The sequence below is a fragment of the Triticum dicoccoides genome, chromosome 2B (genome assembly GCF_002162155.2).
Source record: "Triticum dicoccoides isolate Atlit2015 ecotype Zavitan chromosome 2B, WEW_v2.0, whole genome shotgun sequence".
Taxonomy (NCBI): domain Eukaryota; kingdom Viridiplantae; phylum Streptophyta; class Magnoliopsida; order Poales; family Poaceae; genus Triticum; species Triticum dicoccoides.
The window spans coordinates 21,939,866-21,957,966 of record NC_041383.1 but is presented as its reverse complement, the minus strand read 5'-3'; the positions used below and the strand labels follow the sequence as shown (position 1 = coordinate 21,957,966).

The following is an 18,101-nucleotide window of genomic DNA, read 5'->3' as shown; positions in this document are numbered from 1 at the left end:
GCTAGGGTTTGGGGGGCGGGGGTGGGGGTGGGAGGATTTGGTCGCTGCCGATTTGGGCGTGCTCGTGTGTGCTTGGCTGCGGCGGGAGGGAGATGGGGGAGGTGGTTGGTGCCGCGGAGATTTGACTCTTGACTCGTCGCCGGCTTTCTTCTTCTTGGAGGGGAAGCGAGAAACGGGATTGCGGGGACGGGATCCTGCTGCTGGCTGATGAGTGGGACCCGCGTGCCGGTGAAATGGATAGGGAGCGAGCAGTTGGCCCGGCTAATGTGGCCCATTAACAAGCGTTGTCTGTTTTCTTTTTTACCTAAATGATAAGTGTTACTCAAAAAAACCTAAATGATAAGTTTCACTCAAAAAAAAAACCCTAAATGGTAAGTACCTAGAAGCTTCTGGAAGCCCAGGCAAAGCACATGTTGAGGTGTCTAAAATGCCATTTTTCCATAGAAAACACTATAGAAAATCATCAAACATGAAGCATCGCCCCGCTGACAGCCTGGTGGCTGCCCGGGCTGGAGGGATGGTAAATCCTCCCTGATGGTGGCAGAGCAGAGAGCGCCCAAGAAAGAGGAAGAGAACAAGCAAAAGACCAAAAAGCTAAAAGGCTAACAAGCTAAAACTTCTATTTGGGGGACTATTGCTTTTCCTTTGAGTTAATGTGCCTCTGACGTTCTCCTACCATACTGAGTTTATAGCTAGCTCGCTACCAACTTCTACTTCCATAGCAAAATCATGCAATAAGCACAATGCCATTTTTTCTTGCGCAGTTTTTAGTTTACATTGAATAGCACTGTAGATTGTTTAAATTAGTGCAAGTGCTCCATAATCTTTACATTGATTTCCTAGGAAGTCAAAATTAGCAGATAGTACGAAAGAAGAAGAATAAATGTTAGTTCAAGCCTTTCAGTAGGCGATAATAGTTTCATTCTCAACACCAGTTATACTAAAAAAAGAAACAACCACGAGTTATCATCATTATCAGGTTATCCAAGCCACATGTCACTAAAAAGCATAGCAGTTGTCCAAATTGAGCCGTTTCAAACCAAAAGGCAGAGTTGTAATTTTTTACCGCAAGGTCCTGCTCTAAGCCAGAAACATTATGAAAACATATGTATTTCAAGTCCAGAATGCCTGAAGCTAATCAATCCTGTTCAGTTTGTCTTTACATTATGAGGCTTCCTTTTGGGATATATCATGCAATGTGTAGTTGAATTGATGTTCTTGGCGAGGAAAATAGTGTCCTCGATGCTTTATGGTCTGTAGGAACTTCCAGAACCTTTGTATGTATGTGTTTGCATTCTGAAGTTTGAATCTTGTCCGTATTGCAGACTGTCGGATGTACAGGAGAACCCATGGATCATCACGGCAAGCACAGAAAGGTTTGCAGATCCTTGTGAGTTGACCGATGAAACAACAAGGACTTGGGTGATGAGGCTCAAAATTACTACCAAACTTGTTTGTTTAAGTAAGCAGCAATTACATGAGCAGAATCAGGAATTGGCTGAGGAACGCATTGCAGTGGTATCCAAGCAATCTTTAGAGCTCATCCTTGAGGTTGCATGCTCATTCTGTGACGCAAGATGGTCTCGTGTCCACATTTTGCAACAGCTGACTGTTTTTGCCGCGCTTGTTGATGTCCTGTTCAATATAAAAGACCTGCATTTCAGCAGATCTGGTGAGGTTGCTGGCATTATTAATAAGATGGTGAGTGCTTTCAAAGGTGTGATTCAGAGGACCTCAAATGACATCCGTGGCAGCAAAGAATCCACCATCCACCCAGCAACTTTGGTCCTCGTACAAGTCCTGGAATTCTTCTGGCGTAACGGAGATATGGTGCAGTCAATCCTTGAATCTGGAGATTACAACACTGGCCCGTGCTCTGACATGCTTGATTGTCTGGTATCCAAGCTCAAGGAATGTTCAGAAATGATTTTCCAGGAAAAGGGACAAAGGTGCATATTCTTTCTGAATAACCTAATTTATGTTCTGCAAAAGGAGTGCCATTCAGGGTTACTCCCTCGCAATGCAGTGAGTGATTTAAATTCACTGATTGACCAGAGCATCAAGAGCTACCTTGAAGAATACTGGGTTGCGCTCGTGAGATGTTTATGCTTGGATGGGGACTCTCTGACTCTGAGGAAGCCGCGCCGTTCGTCCTTGGATAAATTTACTGAAGAGTTCTGCACTATCTATGACAGCCAGAGGACTTGGAAAGTTCAGCCTTGGCTTAAGGCAAGACTGCGTGAACAGATAGTGGAACTGGTTGTTCCAGAATATGAGAAGTTCTTGATGGCGCTTCAGGAGAATCCAGGTTCTTGGTTGACGAGGATGCGCCGAGCCAGATCTGAGAAACCGATACACACTGCTGAGCAGCTGGGACAGCTGATTCGTGAACTCTTTGAAAGATAGCATTCAGGGATGGGCGGGCACCAAACTTATAGAGGGTCGGAATAGTATATAGGAGAAAGCACGACTTGGTATCCGGGTCTGAACTTCTTATAGAGCACCTGGGAGCACCGACCCTCCGACCCAACAAATAAGAAGGGATGGGAGTAGTATATAGGAGAGCATTCTTTATTTGTTGGTTCGGTTGTGATGCCAAATGGGCCCATGTATGTAGTACCATCAGGTGATGAGCATGCGTCCTGTATATATTATATTATACTACTCCCTCTGTCCCAAAATAAGTGTCTCAAGCTTAGTATAACTTGTATTAGCTCTAGTACAAAGTTGAGACACTTATTTCGGGACGGAGGGAGTATTATGACAGCCACTGGTGGATCTGGCAGATGCGGCGATGGCGCTGCACAATGAGTTGGGCATTGGGCTAGATGACATGTCCATTCGTCCATTCTTCCTAGAGGACTTCCTTATGATATGCGAGCACCCTCTCATCCGGCAACTCATGGTGGAACGTGGATTCGCCCCCGGCAATGGCTTTCACCTTGGCCTTCGGCCGTGGATGCGTCGGGCTCAAGCAACAGGTGCCTTCCTGCCTTTTATGGTGCCCCTGGAGCTGGTCGGCGTTCCTGCCCATGCCTGGACAAGGAGAACGGCAGAGGTGATTCCATGCGGGTGTGGGCGCGTAGTCCAGGTCGCAGAGCGCACGGCGCGCCGGCATGACATGTTGCGCTTCCAGGTGTGGCTGAAGACGTTGGACCCTGGGCGCATACCGCGCCGCCAGCATCTGTTCGTCTCGGAGCCCGGCGCGGGCGGACGACAGGTGCCGGCAGGGGACTCCTCCTGATGAGTTGTGGTACCCTATCACCATCTCGCGCCTGGCCCCACCGGTCAGACATGCGCCCTTCGCCAGCGTGGCGGAGAGCTCGGCTCATGCTGGTTGCCACCGACCGGCGGCTGGGGGCCCGGCTAGGGCTGGCGACTCCGGTGGCTCGGCGGCTTCGACGCTCGTGGTGCGCCAGGCTGCCACCCGGCCCGTGGCAAGTTGTCAGGAGGGTGGGCCAGCGTCGGCATGCGGGTCGAGCTGTGCCGCGTTCGTCACGGGTGATGCTAGACCCGCGGGGCAGTGCGGGGATCAGCCAACAGTTAGCCGACAGGTGGAGCTCCTGCCCTGCCACAGAGAGGAGGAGCCGAGCAAGATCACTTTCGCGGGTCTACGCAACAAGCCTGCCGACATCCGTCGTGTCGTTTCCAGTGGTTGTAGCAGCCAAGATGGAGCTGCCTGTTTGCGGGGCTGGGCTCAGGGTGGAGCTTTTTAGGCTTGAAGGTTAGGACAAAATTATGGGGAAATATTGATCATTAGGTTCAGTTTTTGTGTGCCAGCAATAGTAGTTGTCATTTAGGAGTAGTTTAGTCCAAAATTCAATTTTTTTGGGGGGTGCCATTTAGTTTGGAGAGCAACAATTGGCATTCGGTGTTGGCACATACACAAGGGTCACTTTGAACACTAATACCAACAATTTCTGAATTATATTTTATTTTTTTCTCAATTCTTTTCATTGAAGTTTTTGTTCCTTTTTCTCTCCCCTCGATCGCGGCGCTCTCTCTTTGTGTTGGGCTTGATCCACTAATCACTCCGTTATTTTCTTCCAAACTTTGCCATCTCTTCGTGGTTTTCTTAACCATCACGTCCTGCTGAATTAATACCTATGTTAAAACGCAAATCAGACAAGGACATGGTTGACTGGAATGCACATTTGATAAGAGCTGCAAAGGAACCACCGGTTTGACAAGGTCCAGGATTTCATCAGGGCATGCACAATCCACGGTGCTCAACTCCAGCAGATCCCTTTAAACTGCAACCCCTACATCTCTCCCCATCCATTTATCTTCTCTCCGTACGTACATCTCCAACAACTTTCAGTTTCACATCACAAGATTTCATACTTTTATGTTTCTACCCCACACAACTCAACAACATTACAATGCTATACAACATAACATCTGAATGAACCACATAATCTGTAATAGTTCACATCGGTAGGAGGGTCTTCACGTTGCGATGAAATTCCCCCTTAACGACCTTTCCAATAGTTGACGCCGGTTTGATCATTTCCCCTGCCACATGAAGTGTCACAACCAATAGTTGATGCCATCTATGCGCCCGGAGTCACTCATCATGCTCATGAAAGAATTCGTAACTGGCACTAGCAAAGTACGGAACAATCAATCAGTGACAATTCAACAACATTTAGAGAAAACGGGGAAAAGAAGGGGGAAAAACTCACCTTGTGGGCATTCAGTCGAGTACCTCAGAGGCGTCAACCATGCCGAGCTTGTCGGTATCAATGGCGGGTGGAGAAGGGCTTTGAGGGGTGGGAGGGAGGCGCGAGGGTTAGAGGGCCCTCCCGCCAGCTCAACGACCAACCACTTTCGCGTCGACACCCTCTTCCTCGATGTGTCGGCTTGGGGGTGGCGTTGGTTCTACATGCAGGCACGAGAGGCGAGAGGCCAGTGGGCCGAATGTTGGTGGCCTCTAGGCGGGTCTGAAGGGTTGCGATGGCCTCGCGTGTTGCCATGCACCCGCTTCCTTGCCGCCGGTTTGAGAGACGCCATGGGTGGTGTGGGCAGCAAAGATTCGGCATAGGAAAGAGGGGAAGGACCCACACGTGGGTGGGCGACATCCATGGAGTAACCGGGAATTTCACCGGGGCGGCTGGCGAGAACTTGAGGGGGGGGGGAGTTTGATCCCCGTCACGAGAGTGAAAAAGGGATGGATAGGGCCAGTGGGGTGTTTTTTTGGCCCTATATTTTGGGTCAAGGCAGGGCGTTTCTAGGTTTTGACCATGAAAATTATGAGAGAATATCACATGGAAACTAAGTTTCAAAGAAAATTTGTGGAAACGAAGTTTGAAAGTTCCAAAACAATCTGCAAAAAAATACAGGATGTTAAGAAGGTGATGTTATATTGGCATGTGAAATTCCAAGTTCAAACACATTACCATTTACGAGCTCTGAAAAAAAAATCAGCAATGAATGGTGACGTTTACTGTTTGGTACTATTCAATGCTGATTCCTTTTCTTTCATACCACTTAAATGGAAATGTGTTTGAAGCTGGAAATTTCACATACTAATAGAACATCACACTCTTAAGACCCAACATTTTTTTGAGATTTTTTTAGAACTTCAAAACATCGTTTCCATGTGGTTTTCATCGGTTTCCACCGAAACTTGGTTTCCATGTGATATTCTCTCAAAAATTATAAGGATGTGGTTGGGGATAGGGAATCTGCTAGAGTGGGATTTTGAAAGATTTTGGAATTTTAAGAGATAAGGATTCTACTAGAGATGCTCTAAGATCATTTGAGGTGCCATCTCCCCTGCAATTAATCACAGTAACTGTTTCATTTGAGGTGCCATCTCCACCTGCAATTAACGATAGTAAATGTTATGTCACTGACAAAATACAAGCACAAAAAGAGAGTGTGAGATTTAAGCAGGACCTGCAAAATATTCTGTCACTGAATCAACACGCTAGGTACCAAAGCAATCTTCTCACTGCAATGTCCTTTCATGTTTCTTGACTGCCTGGACAACTCGGGGTGGCACCCAATAACATGAAGTGTTTCCAATGAGGATGGCAGACCACACTCTGGCAAAGATTGGAGCTCTGAGCAGTACGATATTCTCAGCACTTTGAGAGAACTGAAGTTCGACGGAAATGATGCCGCAGTAACTTTAGGACATCTCTCGATCACCAGAAATTTTAATGAATCAAAAAACTGCAACGAGGATAGAGAGTGCAAAAACTGGCAGTTGCGTATGGACAACTCAGTGAGCATGGTGCTGCACCTAAGTGTTTCTGATGGTGGAAGAGATGTTATGTTGGGCAGGTCTATCATCTCCAACGAGGACAAACAAGGGAGAGCCTGGAGAAAATTACTAAAATTCTGTTCAGTAAAGTTGCATCGACTAAGCTGCAACCTCTGTAGAGAAACAAGCGACCCTATTTCTTCAGCAACACCAACTTGTTCAGCACCACTTATGTTCAAGGCTACAACAGCCTCTACATGCTGCTTATGGAGTAACCCATTGAAGTGGACAGAAGTTGTGCAAACATCCAGCTGTAGCTTCTCTGAACTTGAAGAAAAAGGCGCAAGCCTCATGTATGGCATGAAGGATGTACGCTCAATGGTAACTTCACGAGTAGTTGCGGGGAACGATGGAATTTTGACCAATTCTGGACAATCCACTATAATTAATCTTTTAAGGCATGGAAATGAGTTCTTGTCCTCTATTCTAGCCCACTCACACAACTTTGGGAAATCATCAAATTCAAGGACACTTAGAGATGGAAATGCCACATCACTGTTGCCATAAAACTCATGTCCAATTCGGTCAACTGCACACAGCTCCTTCATGTGTAAATATGTGAGTGATCCCAAATTTCCCAATGGAGGAAGGCTGCCCAAACTCCTGCAATTGATGAGGTGCAAAGAACGCACTTGCTGCAATGACTGTAGCCAACTGGGAGCTTTGGCGCCACAATACCTTCTTATATGAAGTACCTTAATGTCTTGGTGCGGCTGTAGGCCTTCAAGTACCTTTGCGTCAGCAGGAGGCGGATTATTCCTACTAGCAGAGCTCCATTCAAAATTCAGAGAATTAAGATGTGTTTTCTTATTCAACTCAGCTTTGCAGGCTTCTTCACAGCTTGAAACATTTTCTAGACCTCCTATTTTTAGTAACCCACGGAGACCATTGATGTTCCTCAACTCCTCTAGTTTATGCCCTTCCCTCTTCTCAACGTGGAACTCAAGTGATCCCTGAAGGTTAGCTAGCCGACCAATGCCTGCTATTCCTGCAGTACACTTGGTTTCAACAAGAAGGTGCCGCAAATTGACCAGCATAGTAACACTCTCAGGAAGCTTATCAAAAGAACATTTCCCAGTGAAGCACAATACTTGCAGATGCAGGAGCTTGCCAATCGACTCAGGAAGCCTCTGGACGGAGCCATGGATAGATAGGTAACGGAGGTGCAATAAGTCATCAATGCAGTGGGGCAACTCTTCAGAGTTAAGGCAACTGAGATCAAGAACACGCAACTGTTTTGACTTCTCCAGGATACTAATTAAATTCACAGCAAAATCTTCTTGGGAGCAACTGGGGTTGGACGGAAGTGACGGTCGGATTAACAAGGTGCGCAGCTCTTCTAGACTGCAGAAGCTTGTAAGACCAGGTAGACTGTTCATGGTGACAGACAGATGGCGCACTGTTGACGGGATGTCACAGTTCATGCCATCGTCAATACGGAAGCAGTCCTCCGCTGCAACAGACTTTGCAAGATCATGGAGTAAGCCGTGCACCAAGTAGTATGTCTTGGGTCCAAGCTTGATTTCCTGGAAGAATGAGCATGAAAGGAGCTGATCAAAATATTCTCTAGCAATGTCTTCCATCCTTTTGTCGGCCATGTCTTGTGGTTGAACAAAACCCTCGGCAATCCAAAGGCGGGACAAGTGTGCTGGATCAAACTTGTAGTCCTCTGGAAACAAACTGCAATATGCGAAGCACCGCTTGAGGTGTACCGGTAGGTACTTATAGCTCAAGCGTAGGACGGAGGAAACAGCATTATCATCTTGTAATCCTGTTTCCATGATGTTCGTCCAGTGAATTTTGCTCCTTGTATCTCCCAGCAAACCTCCTACCAGCTTGGCAGCCAGAGGTGATCCATTGATTTTTGCAGCAATCTGCTTCCCGATCGGGTGAAGATCTGGATAGACATCCCCGCTGTCACTTGGGAAAGCATGTTCCTTGAGCAGGGCCCAGCAATCGTCGCTATTCAGCGGATTCACAGCGTACAGCTGCGACGACGCTGTGAGGTTGCGAGGTACGGTTTCGATGCGATGAATCGCTATAATTCTGCTCCCAATATCTGCTGATTGTAGAGGAGCGAGCATATCCAGCCAGATTTCATCCATGCTGTTCCACACATCATCGAGAACAATGAGATACCTCTTGGATGTAAGAGCCCGACGGAGCTCGGACTGAAGCGTTTGAAAATCCACCATCTTGTCATCCCAAGCCGGTTTGAGCGACCTTAGGATATCCGCCACGACGAGCTCCATCTTGTTGGAGCTACAGGAAACTGACACCCAACATTTGACATCAAAATGGTCCCTGACCGTTGCATCATTGAACACCATCTGAGCAAGAGTTGTCTTCCCAATTCCTCCAGCACCAACAAGGGAGATAACAGGCTTGGCGCATGGCTGGATGAGCATTTGCACGATGTCACCCTTCTCCTTGTGGCGCCCAACAAATAACCCAGCCTGAAGAACCCCCCTGCCTGAATCAGGCATACGCCGCCGCGGCGGCGGCATTGCCGGCGGCAGCGAATTGAAGGATGAGCCGCCGGCGGCCTTGTCCAGCATATTGCCAATCTTGAGAGTTTCTTCATGGACAACCTTGATGGGTGGTTTGGACGCAACTATTCCAAAAGGGAGGCAGTTGAAACCACACCACGTGAGAGCGGGAAGGGGCTTGGATTGATGATGGCTGAGAAGGCGAGGCGGGTTGGAGGAGTGGAACCTGTGGTAGTGGATCATGTCTTGAAGGTTCTGGATGAGGTAGACGACGTCCCTGGCCTGCAGAGCCAGCGCCTTGTCTTGGGCGCGCCGTGGCTCGGTGGCGGCGGAGATGCCCCAGATCTGGAGCAAATGGGCCTCAAGAGCCTCCAGATCGGGGGCGCCGGCCTTCCACCCGCACCTCGTGGACCTAGGCGTCCATTTCCGGTGGGTGCCGTCGCAGGACTGGATGTCGGCGGCCAGCTCCTTCATGGCCCGAGAGGCCGAGCGCAGCAGCTGCGGCGCCTCCGCCAGTCTCGCGGGATCCAGGCCGCCGGAGCACGCCAGTACCTCCATGGGCTTCGTCCTCGCTGCTTGCTTCGTTTGTGCGTGTGTACGCCTGCGCTCTGGACGGATGTTTGGCGGAGGATCGGCAGTGTGCACGGAGCTTATCTTCTCAAAACCACTGGGCGATACGGTCCAAGTCAATGGAGGGCAGCTTCCAACCACTTGCGTTAAAGTATCAACCACTTGTTTATGCCGTCCCAGACTTTTCTTCTTGACATAAACAAACACGCGTTGGGCCATCTCTATCGCTGAATCCGTCCGCACAGAGACCAGTCCGCGTGGAGCCCATGTCGCATACTGTACATTGTAAGAAATTGGACAAATTGCATGTTTATCGAAAGATTTTCATATAAGAGCACCTCAACGCGGCGACCGAACGAACGCGCATTTTGTCCATTTTTCGTCAATTTGGATCGGCCTAGCAGACATGCGCATCCGCTTTTTCAAACGGGTCGGTTTGAGAGCCCAACGGAAGGCGGGCCCAAATTTGCGCGCGAAGAAAAAAAAGAACCACACGGGGCACAGATAACAAAAATAAAATTTTAATTTACAATAACTGGCCGGTCAATCGCCGGCCAAAGTCCACGTACGCTTAACTAAACATTCATAAAAACAAAACAAAGTTGACGCCCACACGCAGCCCTAGACGTCGGCCTTGCCCTTGACGTCGTCATCGCTGCAGGTGAAGTCGATGAAGACGGGAGGCGGGCCGGCCCAACCGAAGGCGGCTTGATACGCCGCCAGGGTTGCCTCCTCCGGAGAGGGCTATGGCGGCCAATATGCGCAGGTGTCGTCGGGGTTAGTTGCGGCAGGTGTCGGCCTGCAGGGCTATGGCGGCCAATACGTAGCCAATATGCGCAGGTGTCGTCAGGGTCAGTTGCGGCAGCGACAACGATGGCGGCACCACGCAGTCCCTTGCTGCGGAGAGGGCTATGGCGGCCGCCATCTCTGCCTACTACGCGCCCTCCTCCGTTACTGCTGCTTCGGCCTTCCGTCGCTCCTCCTCGATGGAGTTAGCGAAGGCCTCCGCCAGCGCCGCCTGGTAGGCCGCCTCGACTTCCTCCTCCTCTGGCTGGATGACGGGGGGAGGCGGGGGGTTGACGTGGTGGCGGCGCACGCCACGCCGCCGTTGTTCCTCGTGTTCGAGGGAAAACCAGACATCCCAATTAGGAGAGTCTGTTGCGTACTCGGGCATGCGCCACTGCGCCCATCGCCTGCGCACCTCCTCTCGTGCGCCCACTGTGTTCGCGGCACCACCGGCATCGGGATCCGCTGCGGATCAAGGTGTCAGTGGTGTGGCAGCGTGATGTTCGGGTACGGTAGCGGCTGCTTGACTTCCCAGTGCCACCGTGCTTGGTGCACTGGGATGTGCAGATGCTGCCGACTTGCTGAGCAGGCAGGCGCCGACGGGAGTGGAGGAGGAGGGGGAGGAGGAGCATGGGAGGATGAGGCGCCGGGGGTACCTTTGCCCTTGCCGCTGCCGGAGCTGCTGCCGAAGAGGCCCATGGCTAGGGTTTGGGTTGTCGCCCGCGAGGAAGCAGGAAGATGGTGGTGGGGAGCCAGATGTGGACGGAAGTGGATGAGGCCGCCCCCTCCCCGCACGCGCAGTTTAAAAAAGGACGCTTTCACTAGCTGACTAGTGGTCCCGGTGTCGGTGGTCGTCATAAATTAGACGGCGGGCGGTAGTTGAGTGGCCGCCAAGTGGGACCATGGCCGGGGGCGTGCGCCGCGTCCGTGCCGACGCATTTCAGGCGAAATTTTGGGTCGGAAATGGGTTCGCGCGGACGCGTTTTGGGTTTGGGTCGGCGCCTTGGGCCTACACTTTTGTCCGCGCCGACCGAAACAGACGCAGGCAGACGATTTGGGTCGCCCTGTTGGCACTACTAGGAGAAAGCCTACTAGCAGCGTTGTACATACCTATATCAGTAGCGCGGGAGGCAGCGCTACTGTTAACGCGCTACTACTAAGTTGGAGTAGTAGCGCTGGTCCAAGCAACGCTACTGGTAAGTATGGTTAGCAGTAGCACTGCTTGGACCAGCGCTACTGCTAACTCTCTGTAGCGTTGCACAAAAGCAAAGACTGCTGCTAAACTAGCGCTGCCGCTAGTCGTCTACCAGCGCTACTGCTAATATTCCTGTTTTCACAAATTTATTTTTCCTCTACGTATTTGTGATGTATTTGTGCATGTTCTATAGAGTAGTTTCATCATATCATAATAAACATACTTATTCTCATCATATCATACACATACAGTAGTCTCGTCATACCATCATCATTATCATCCAACACAAATATCATCACATCTCGAAAATAGCGATACACAATTCATGTCATGTCTCGAATAAATGCAACTGCATGGTCATGGCACACACACAAGTTTCATCATCTCTATCTAAGCCATGATGTAGAAGAGAAGAGCGGTCAGTATGAGCAAGAACGCGACTATGTAGTACCTCTTGAGGCACTGGTTTCGCTCCCTCTCTTGCCGGAGCATCCATCTCAAGTAACTATTTTTCGCTTTGGCTCTACCGTCGAACCCTCTATGGCTAGCGCCTGGGTACCTGTCCACCTGGGCCTGAGCGTCTGGCCAGTGGTTGTACACTCCTGGAACCCTCCCAACAAATACGGCGTAGCAGTCCTTCGCCATCTCTGATCTATGTACCTGCATCGTGAGTTGATGAATTCAACGATAATATGCAACATAATGTACTTGAGAAACACAAAGAGACATAATTAGCAAAATACAAGCAACCTATAGTAAACATAAATAACGAAGTTCCTCATACCCAAACTAATTAACTAGAGCGATCTACGCTAGTTCAGGAGGACGGTTTAATTACATCATGGAGTTTTGCCGTGCATAAATTCAAAGTTTTGCCATAAAAAGACAGTAGTGACACATTGTCATCGTTAATCACTCCTCCATGTCTCTTCTCCAATCTTCATAGTCAGGGTGGAAGCACCCGAGCTTCGTGAAAGGCTTCTGGTCCAGAAGATGGGTGAGTAGCAGTGCTTGGACATCATCCTGTGTGATTGGCCCATGGTAGAACATCCCTGTTAGTTCGAGGACCTCCTTCATGATCACTTGGGCAAGTTCACACTTTAGATGATAAAACTCAGCTCCGATTCGATGATCCGGTGTCCTTCCTATGCTTGTGGCCCAATTGACAATCTCGTCATCGTTGGAAGTAGCTGACATGCGAAGGCATTGATTATCCCTTTTGTACTCGATCATGTGATGCATGAGGTAGAATCCATCAGCATTACTGGTGTACGGTTGCTGGATGCGGCAGAAGTCGGTCTTATGGCCGAAACCTAGCCCGGTCTTCCTGTACTTTTCACCTTGATATATCCACGAGACATGCTGAAGGTTAACAGGGCACTATCGAGAACACTCTTTATGTGCGTGTAATCCTTTTTCTTGATGTTCTTTGATGAGTCCCAGTACAGAGCATGGCATATTGTGGTTACAAACAGATGAGGACGGCGCCCCCCTGCTGTGTAAAAATAAGTACACCTCAAATTAGCCTATAATGCTTGCAAAGGAATGATTAAAACTTACAAAAGGATATCCACAGACGACTTACGTGGGATGATAAGGCAGGAGAATCATTTCCTTGTCCTTATTAGCGATCATGAACTCGCCGATGTACTTGCTCGCATAGTCACGGTGCTCTTTGCAGTCTACCAAGAAGCTCTCGTGCATAGAGTACAGGTCTGTGATGTAGATATATTTTATGTTCTCGTGCCTGATGATGTAGTTGAGATACATCGCATACATGCGGATGAACTGGAAATCCAGCTTTGTCATGTGGAACATGTCATAGATGTAGTCAAATCGCAGGATTAACTTATCCGCGGGCCATCTGTCGACGTACAACTTCCCACCCGGCACCTGAGCCGCGTAAAGCGGGTATCCAGGATTTTTTGAGATGAGAAGGATTTTCTCTCTGGCCCACATCTTCATGAAGTCTCCTTCGATCATTGTTTAGTATGTGCTCTAGCACTTTCAGAGGTAGGATCGGGTGGCCAGCGACATGGAAACGTTTTGCATCTTCGACAGGTATTCTGTCTACCTCCCGGGGCTTCAGAGGCGGCTAGCTGCTTGAAGCAGCTCTGGTGCTTTTAGGGCCTTTCTCGTCCGGTCTCCTTCTTTGCTTCTTGGTAGGTGGCGGTAGTGAGCCCACCATACCTTCCCTAACCACCACCCAAGTGTCGTCGGGCTAATCAGTGGACGACCCTCGGGTTGTTGTTGCTGGGTAGAGGCGGCATCTGGAGGCGTCTCCTGCGATGATTCCATGAAGAGAGACTTTTTGCATTCTGCCTTAGGATGTTCCGGCTCCGGCAAATCAGGCAGTATCAAGTCATCATCTCCACACTCATAGCCGGAGTCATAGTCCCCAGCCATATCAATCCTCCGTCGTCATAGGCGGTATTGATATAATTGAGAGGGCCATCATCCTCCTCCTATATGACATCATCAACATTTGCTTCTTTGACGAGGGTGACATTATCTGGCACTAATGGAGGCTCTCCCTCGCGTCGTCCGCTATGACCCGCCACGACAGGTGCAAGTAATTGGGTAGGTGGGGGTGGTGTTCATACCTTCTTGAGGAGCTGTCGTTGGTGTGCTATCGGGCGCCTCGACATGAAGAAGAGTCTTCACCCAAGGCAAGAACCAGCTCTTGCATGCACCAATCTGTTTAGGGGTCTCATCGTCATCGACTGGTATCGGAGGAGGCAAATCCTTGAAGCCCGTTTTGACACTGGCCATGTTAACCTTGAAGACGCCATGGGGCATCTCTCGGTTGTGAAACATGCGGTCCTTTGGCTTCACGATCGTTGCCTTTCCCATGCCCACCTTCTTGTCGTTGATGTCATACAATAGGGTGCACGGGGTTTCATCGGCCTGCAAAGACATGTCTGCGATGTCAAACATCCGAAAGGCATTTGAAATGGAAGACTATAGAGATGCTGGTGAAAAGGGTATGGCGCGTAATTACCATGAGGGCGTCGAGCTCAGCCAAAGACGAAGCCCCGCCGAGCATGCCAGAGACGAAGGTCGGGCTGCTATGAACAGGAGAGGGACCTTGTGTGGTTGCGTGAGCAAGTGCTGGTGGTGCCATGTTCACCGAATTGCTCCCGACGTAGCTGGGAAGGGGAAAAGTCCGTTGGCCCTTTATCTGGATTGCTCTTTGACCAATCGATAATTGCCGGAATCAAGCTGGTTATAATGGAAGATTGGAAGTCAGCTGTGACGCCAGTTACCGCTGCATTGACTACCCCGACCAACTCTTCTTTGGTCTCAGCTTTGGTCTTATTGACTAGAATCGTGACCTTATTGTCGATGGTCTGTTGAGTAAGAAATCGTCTCTGCCTTCTTTCCTCTAGCTTCTCGTGGTAGCATGTCTTCCACGAGGCTCCATCTTCGACGCCGTGCACACGTCCATACGATGGTAGTTGTTTGTCCTCCGGGACCTTTTTCAGTATGTTCAAGGCTCGGCTGAATGGGGTATCCCACTTGGGCCTCGCCAATGACTGTGACGACTCATCATTTTCGGCTACCTTTTGGTGTCGCTCTTTCTGCAAAAGGAACGTGGATGGTTTACAAATGCGACAAAACTTGGAGTCGAATTGATTGGAAGCTAATATAATAAGGTGGTAATATAAGAATTACCAGAAGTCTCATGAACTCCCTCGTGTTCGGGTCAGTGTAAAAGATCTTATTGACGTGGTCCCACTTGTACCGGTCCTTGATCCCGTCACGCTCCCGCGGGTCGGTGAACTCCGCTAAGGGGTTTGGGATTCCGTGACTTTCACGTTCAGCGTCCTCCTTGGGCCATACATGCATAATTTTCTCCATTCAAGGACATCCATTTATAGTTTTGCTTGTTTGGTTTTTCTTTGGCCAAATGGATGGACAAGAATGCCTAAGTACTCCCTCTAGCTATCTATACTTTTGCTCGTCTCAAACTCTATTCATGCTACATCACAAAGTTTGAACAAGTCGATTTCAGACCCTCCGGTGAGGAGCACACAGAGCCACCAACCTGTCAAGGGCTTAACTTCCAAAACCTCTTAATGCCTTTTGGTCAGACCAACTCATCCTGCTCGTTCTCACCAAAATCATTAAGTTGATCTAGGTTTCATCTCGGTGCAACCAATTAGAACCATTCGGTCACACCGAGTTGTAATAACTGCTAGCAGTTTTGCATCTCGGTGTCACCGAGTCATTCCACTATGTCACACCGACTGGGTATATATACCGCGGGCTGAAGTTTTGGAAACTCCTGCAAAACACTCGACCATGCTTCCTAGCTCTGCCGCCCGGTCTCCGGATGATCACCGTCATTGCCACTGACCTCCTACCGCTGGTGTCCGCCACCGTCAACGGGATTCTCACCGCCGTTGCCGCCGTAGCAAATCCGCCACCAAGTTAGGGTATGGATTTGACCCTCTGTACTTTCCTTTACTATGATTCTTGTACAAAGTATAATGCATATGTTCTTTCCAAGTATGAGATTGATCTATCCACCAAAAGAATTCCTTAGAATAGACTTGATGCAAAAACTTAGGGTTAGGTTTCCGCCGAACTCATCTCGGACCGACCGATCTGAGGATCTCGGTCACACCAATTGGCCCTGGCCATTGCACAAGTACAACTCGGTCTGACCGAAGTGTACTGATCGGTGCGACCGAAATCACTTTCTCTGTGAAACCCTAGAATCTTGGAGTCACCGAACTGCATTTTGGTCTGACCGAAAATGTGTGTTTAGACTCTAAAGTTGCTTCGGTATCACCGAGTTTGTAAAATCAGTAGCTCCAAAATGCTTTCTGCAGAAAACTAAAGTTAAGTTTTTGACTCAACTTTTTTTTTGCAAAATAAGCTGCACTTTGTGATGCTCATCTACTCTATTTATACCCAACTATTCACAGGGTCAGTTTCAGCAATGTCAGAGGGCAATGATAGCCATAACAAGTCAGAGGGACAGGTAAGTCTCAGTGCGGGTACTAGTCCCGAGAGCAGTTTTTATGAGAGTAGCAGAAGCACTCCCAACAACTTGCCAAAGGCAGCAACCAAGTCTAAGAATAAGAGATCATCTAACAGTGAGGATGAAGACTTCATTGCTGATGAGGCCACTTCCAAGAAGAAGGTGCTCAAGAAAGAGTATGCTACTGATGTCTACTCCCTCCGTCCGGAAATACTTGTCATCAAAATGGACGAAAAGAGATGTATCTAGAACTAAAATACGTCTAAATACATCCCCTTTTATCCATTTTGATGACAAGTATTTCCGGACGGAGGGAGTACTACGCAACCTTCTTCTTGTAGACTTGTGTTGGGCCTCCTAGCGCGGAGTTTTGTAGGACAGTAGCAAATTTCCCTCAAGTGGATGACCTAAGGTTTATCAATCCATGGGAGGCATAGGATGAAGATGGTCTCTCTCAAACAACCCTGCAACCAAATAGCAAAGAGTCTCTTGTGTCCCCAACACACCCAATACAATGGTAAATTGTATAGGTGCACTAGTTCGGTGAAGAGATGGTGATACAAGTGTAATATGGATGGTAGAAGGGGGTTTTGTAGTATGAAAATATATAAATGGCAAGGTAACTAATGATACAAGTGAGCACAAACGGTATTGTGATGCTTGGAAACAAGGCCCAGGGTTCATACTTTCACAAGTGCAAGTTCTCTCAACAATGATAACATATTTGAATCATATAAAAATCCCTCAACGTGCAACAAAGAGTCACTCCAAAGTCACTAATAGCGGAGAACAATAAAAGAGATAATTGTAGTGTATGAAACCACCTCAAAGTTATTCTTTCTGATCAATCTATTGAGTTATTCCTATAAGTGTCAAAAACAGCCCTCGAGTTTGTACTAAAATAACACCTGAAGACACACATCAACCAAAACCCTAATGTCACCTAGATACTCCAATGTCACCACAAGTATCGGCGGGTTTGATTATGCGATATGCATCACACAATCTTAGATTCATCTATTCAAACCAACACAAAGAACTTCAAAGAGTGCCCCAAAGTTTCTATCGGAGAGTCAAGATGAAAATGTGTGCCAACCCCTATGCATAAGTTCACAAGGTCACAGAACCCGCAAGTTGTTTACCAAAACATACATCAAGTGGATCACGTGAATATCCCATTGTCACCACAGATAAGCACATGCAAGACATACATCAAGTTTTCTCAAATCCATAAAAACTCAATCTGATAAGATAACTTTGAAGGGAAAACTCAATCCATTACAAGAAGGTAGAGGGAGAGAAACATCATTAGATCCAACTATAATAGCAAAGCTCACGGTACATCAAGATCGTGCCAAATTAAAAACACGAGAGATAGAGAGAGATCAAACACATAGCTACTGGTACATACCCTTGTTGGGGAACGTAGCAGAAATTCAAAATTTTCTACGCATCACCAAGATCAATCTATGGAGATTCTAGCAACAAGAGAGAGGGGAGTCAGAGAGTGCATCTACATACCCTTGTAGATCGCTAAGCGAAAGCGTTCAAGAGAACGGGGTTGAAGGAGTCGTACTCATCGTGATCCAAATCACCGGAGATCCTAGTGCCGAACGGACGGCACCTCCGCGTTCAACACACGTACAGCCCGGGGACGTCTCCTCCTTCTTGATCCAGCAAGGGGAGAGGAGAAGTTGAGGGAGAGCTCCAGAAGTACGACGGCGTGGTGGTGGAGCTTGCAGTTCTTCGGCAGGGCTTCGCCAAGCACTACGGAGGAGGAGGAGGTGTTGGGGAGGGAGA

The 18,101-nt window shown here is 48.5% G+C and overlaps 1 protein-coding gene across 3 annotated transcripts; it reads right to left on the bottom strand.

Moving 5' to 3' along the window:
• Positions 1 to 4,136: 4,136 nt before the first annotated feature.
• Positions 4,137 to 9,417, bottom strand: LOC119361838 (putative disease resistance protein RGA3). 3 transcript variants are annotated; one of them, XM_037626989.1, is made up of 4 exons: positions 8,987 to 9,126; positions 5,902 to 8,885; positions 4,686 to 5,824; positions 4,137 to 4,604 (listed from the first exon to the last, which is right to left on the bottom strand). In XM_037626989.1, the coding sequence occupies exon 2, from the start codon at positions 8,827 to 8,829 to the stop codon at positions 5,917 to 5,919; it is 2,913 nt and encodes a 970-aa protein (XP_037482886.1). In that variant the 5' UTR covers positions 8,830 to 8,885; positions 8,987 to 9,126; the 3' UTR covers positions 4,137 to 4,604; positions 4,686 to 5,824; positions 5,902 to 5,916. The 3 variants fall into 3 exon arrangements, with proteins under 3 accessions (XP_037482886.1, XP_037482884.1, XP_037482885.1); XM_037626987.1 differs by having other exon boundaries at positions 5,902 to 9,417; XM_037626988.1 differs by having other exon boundaries at positions 4,137 to 4,598; positions 5,902 to 9,417.
• Between the last annotated feature and the right edge of the window lie 8,684 nt (positions 9,418 to 18,101).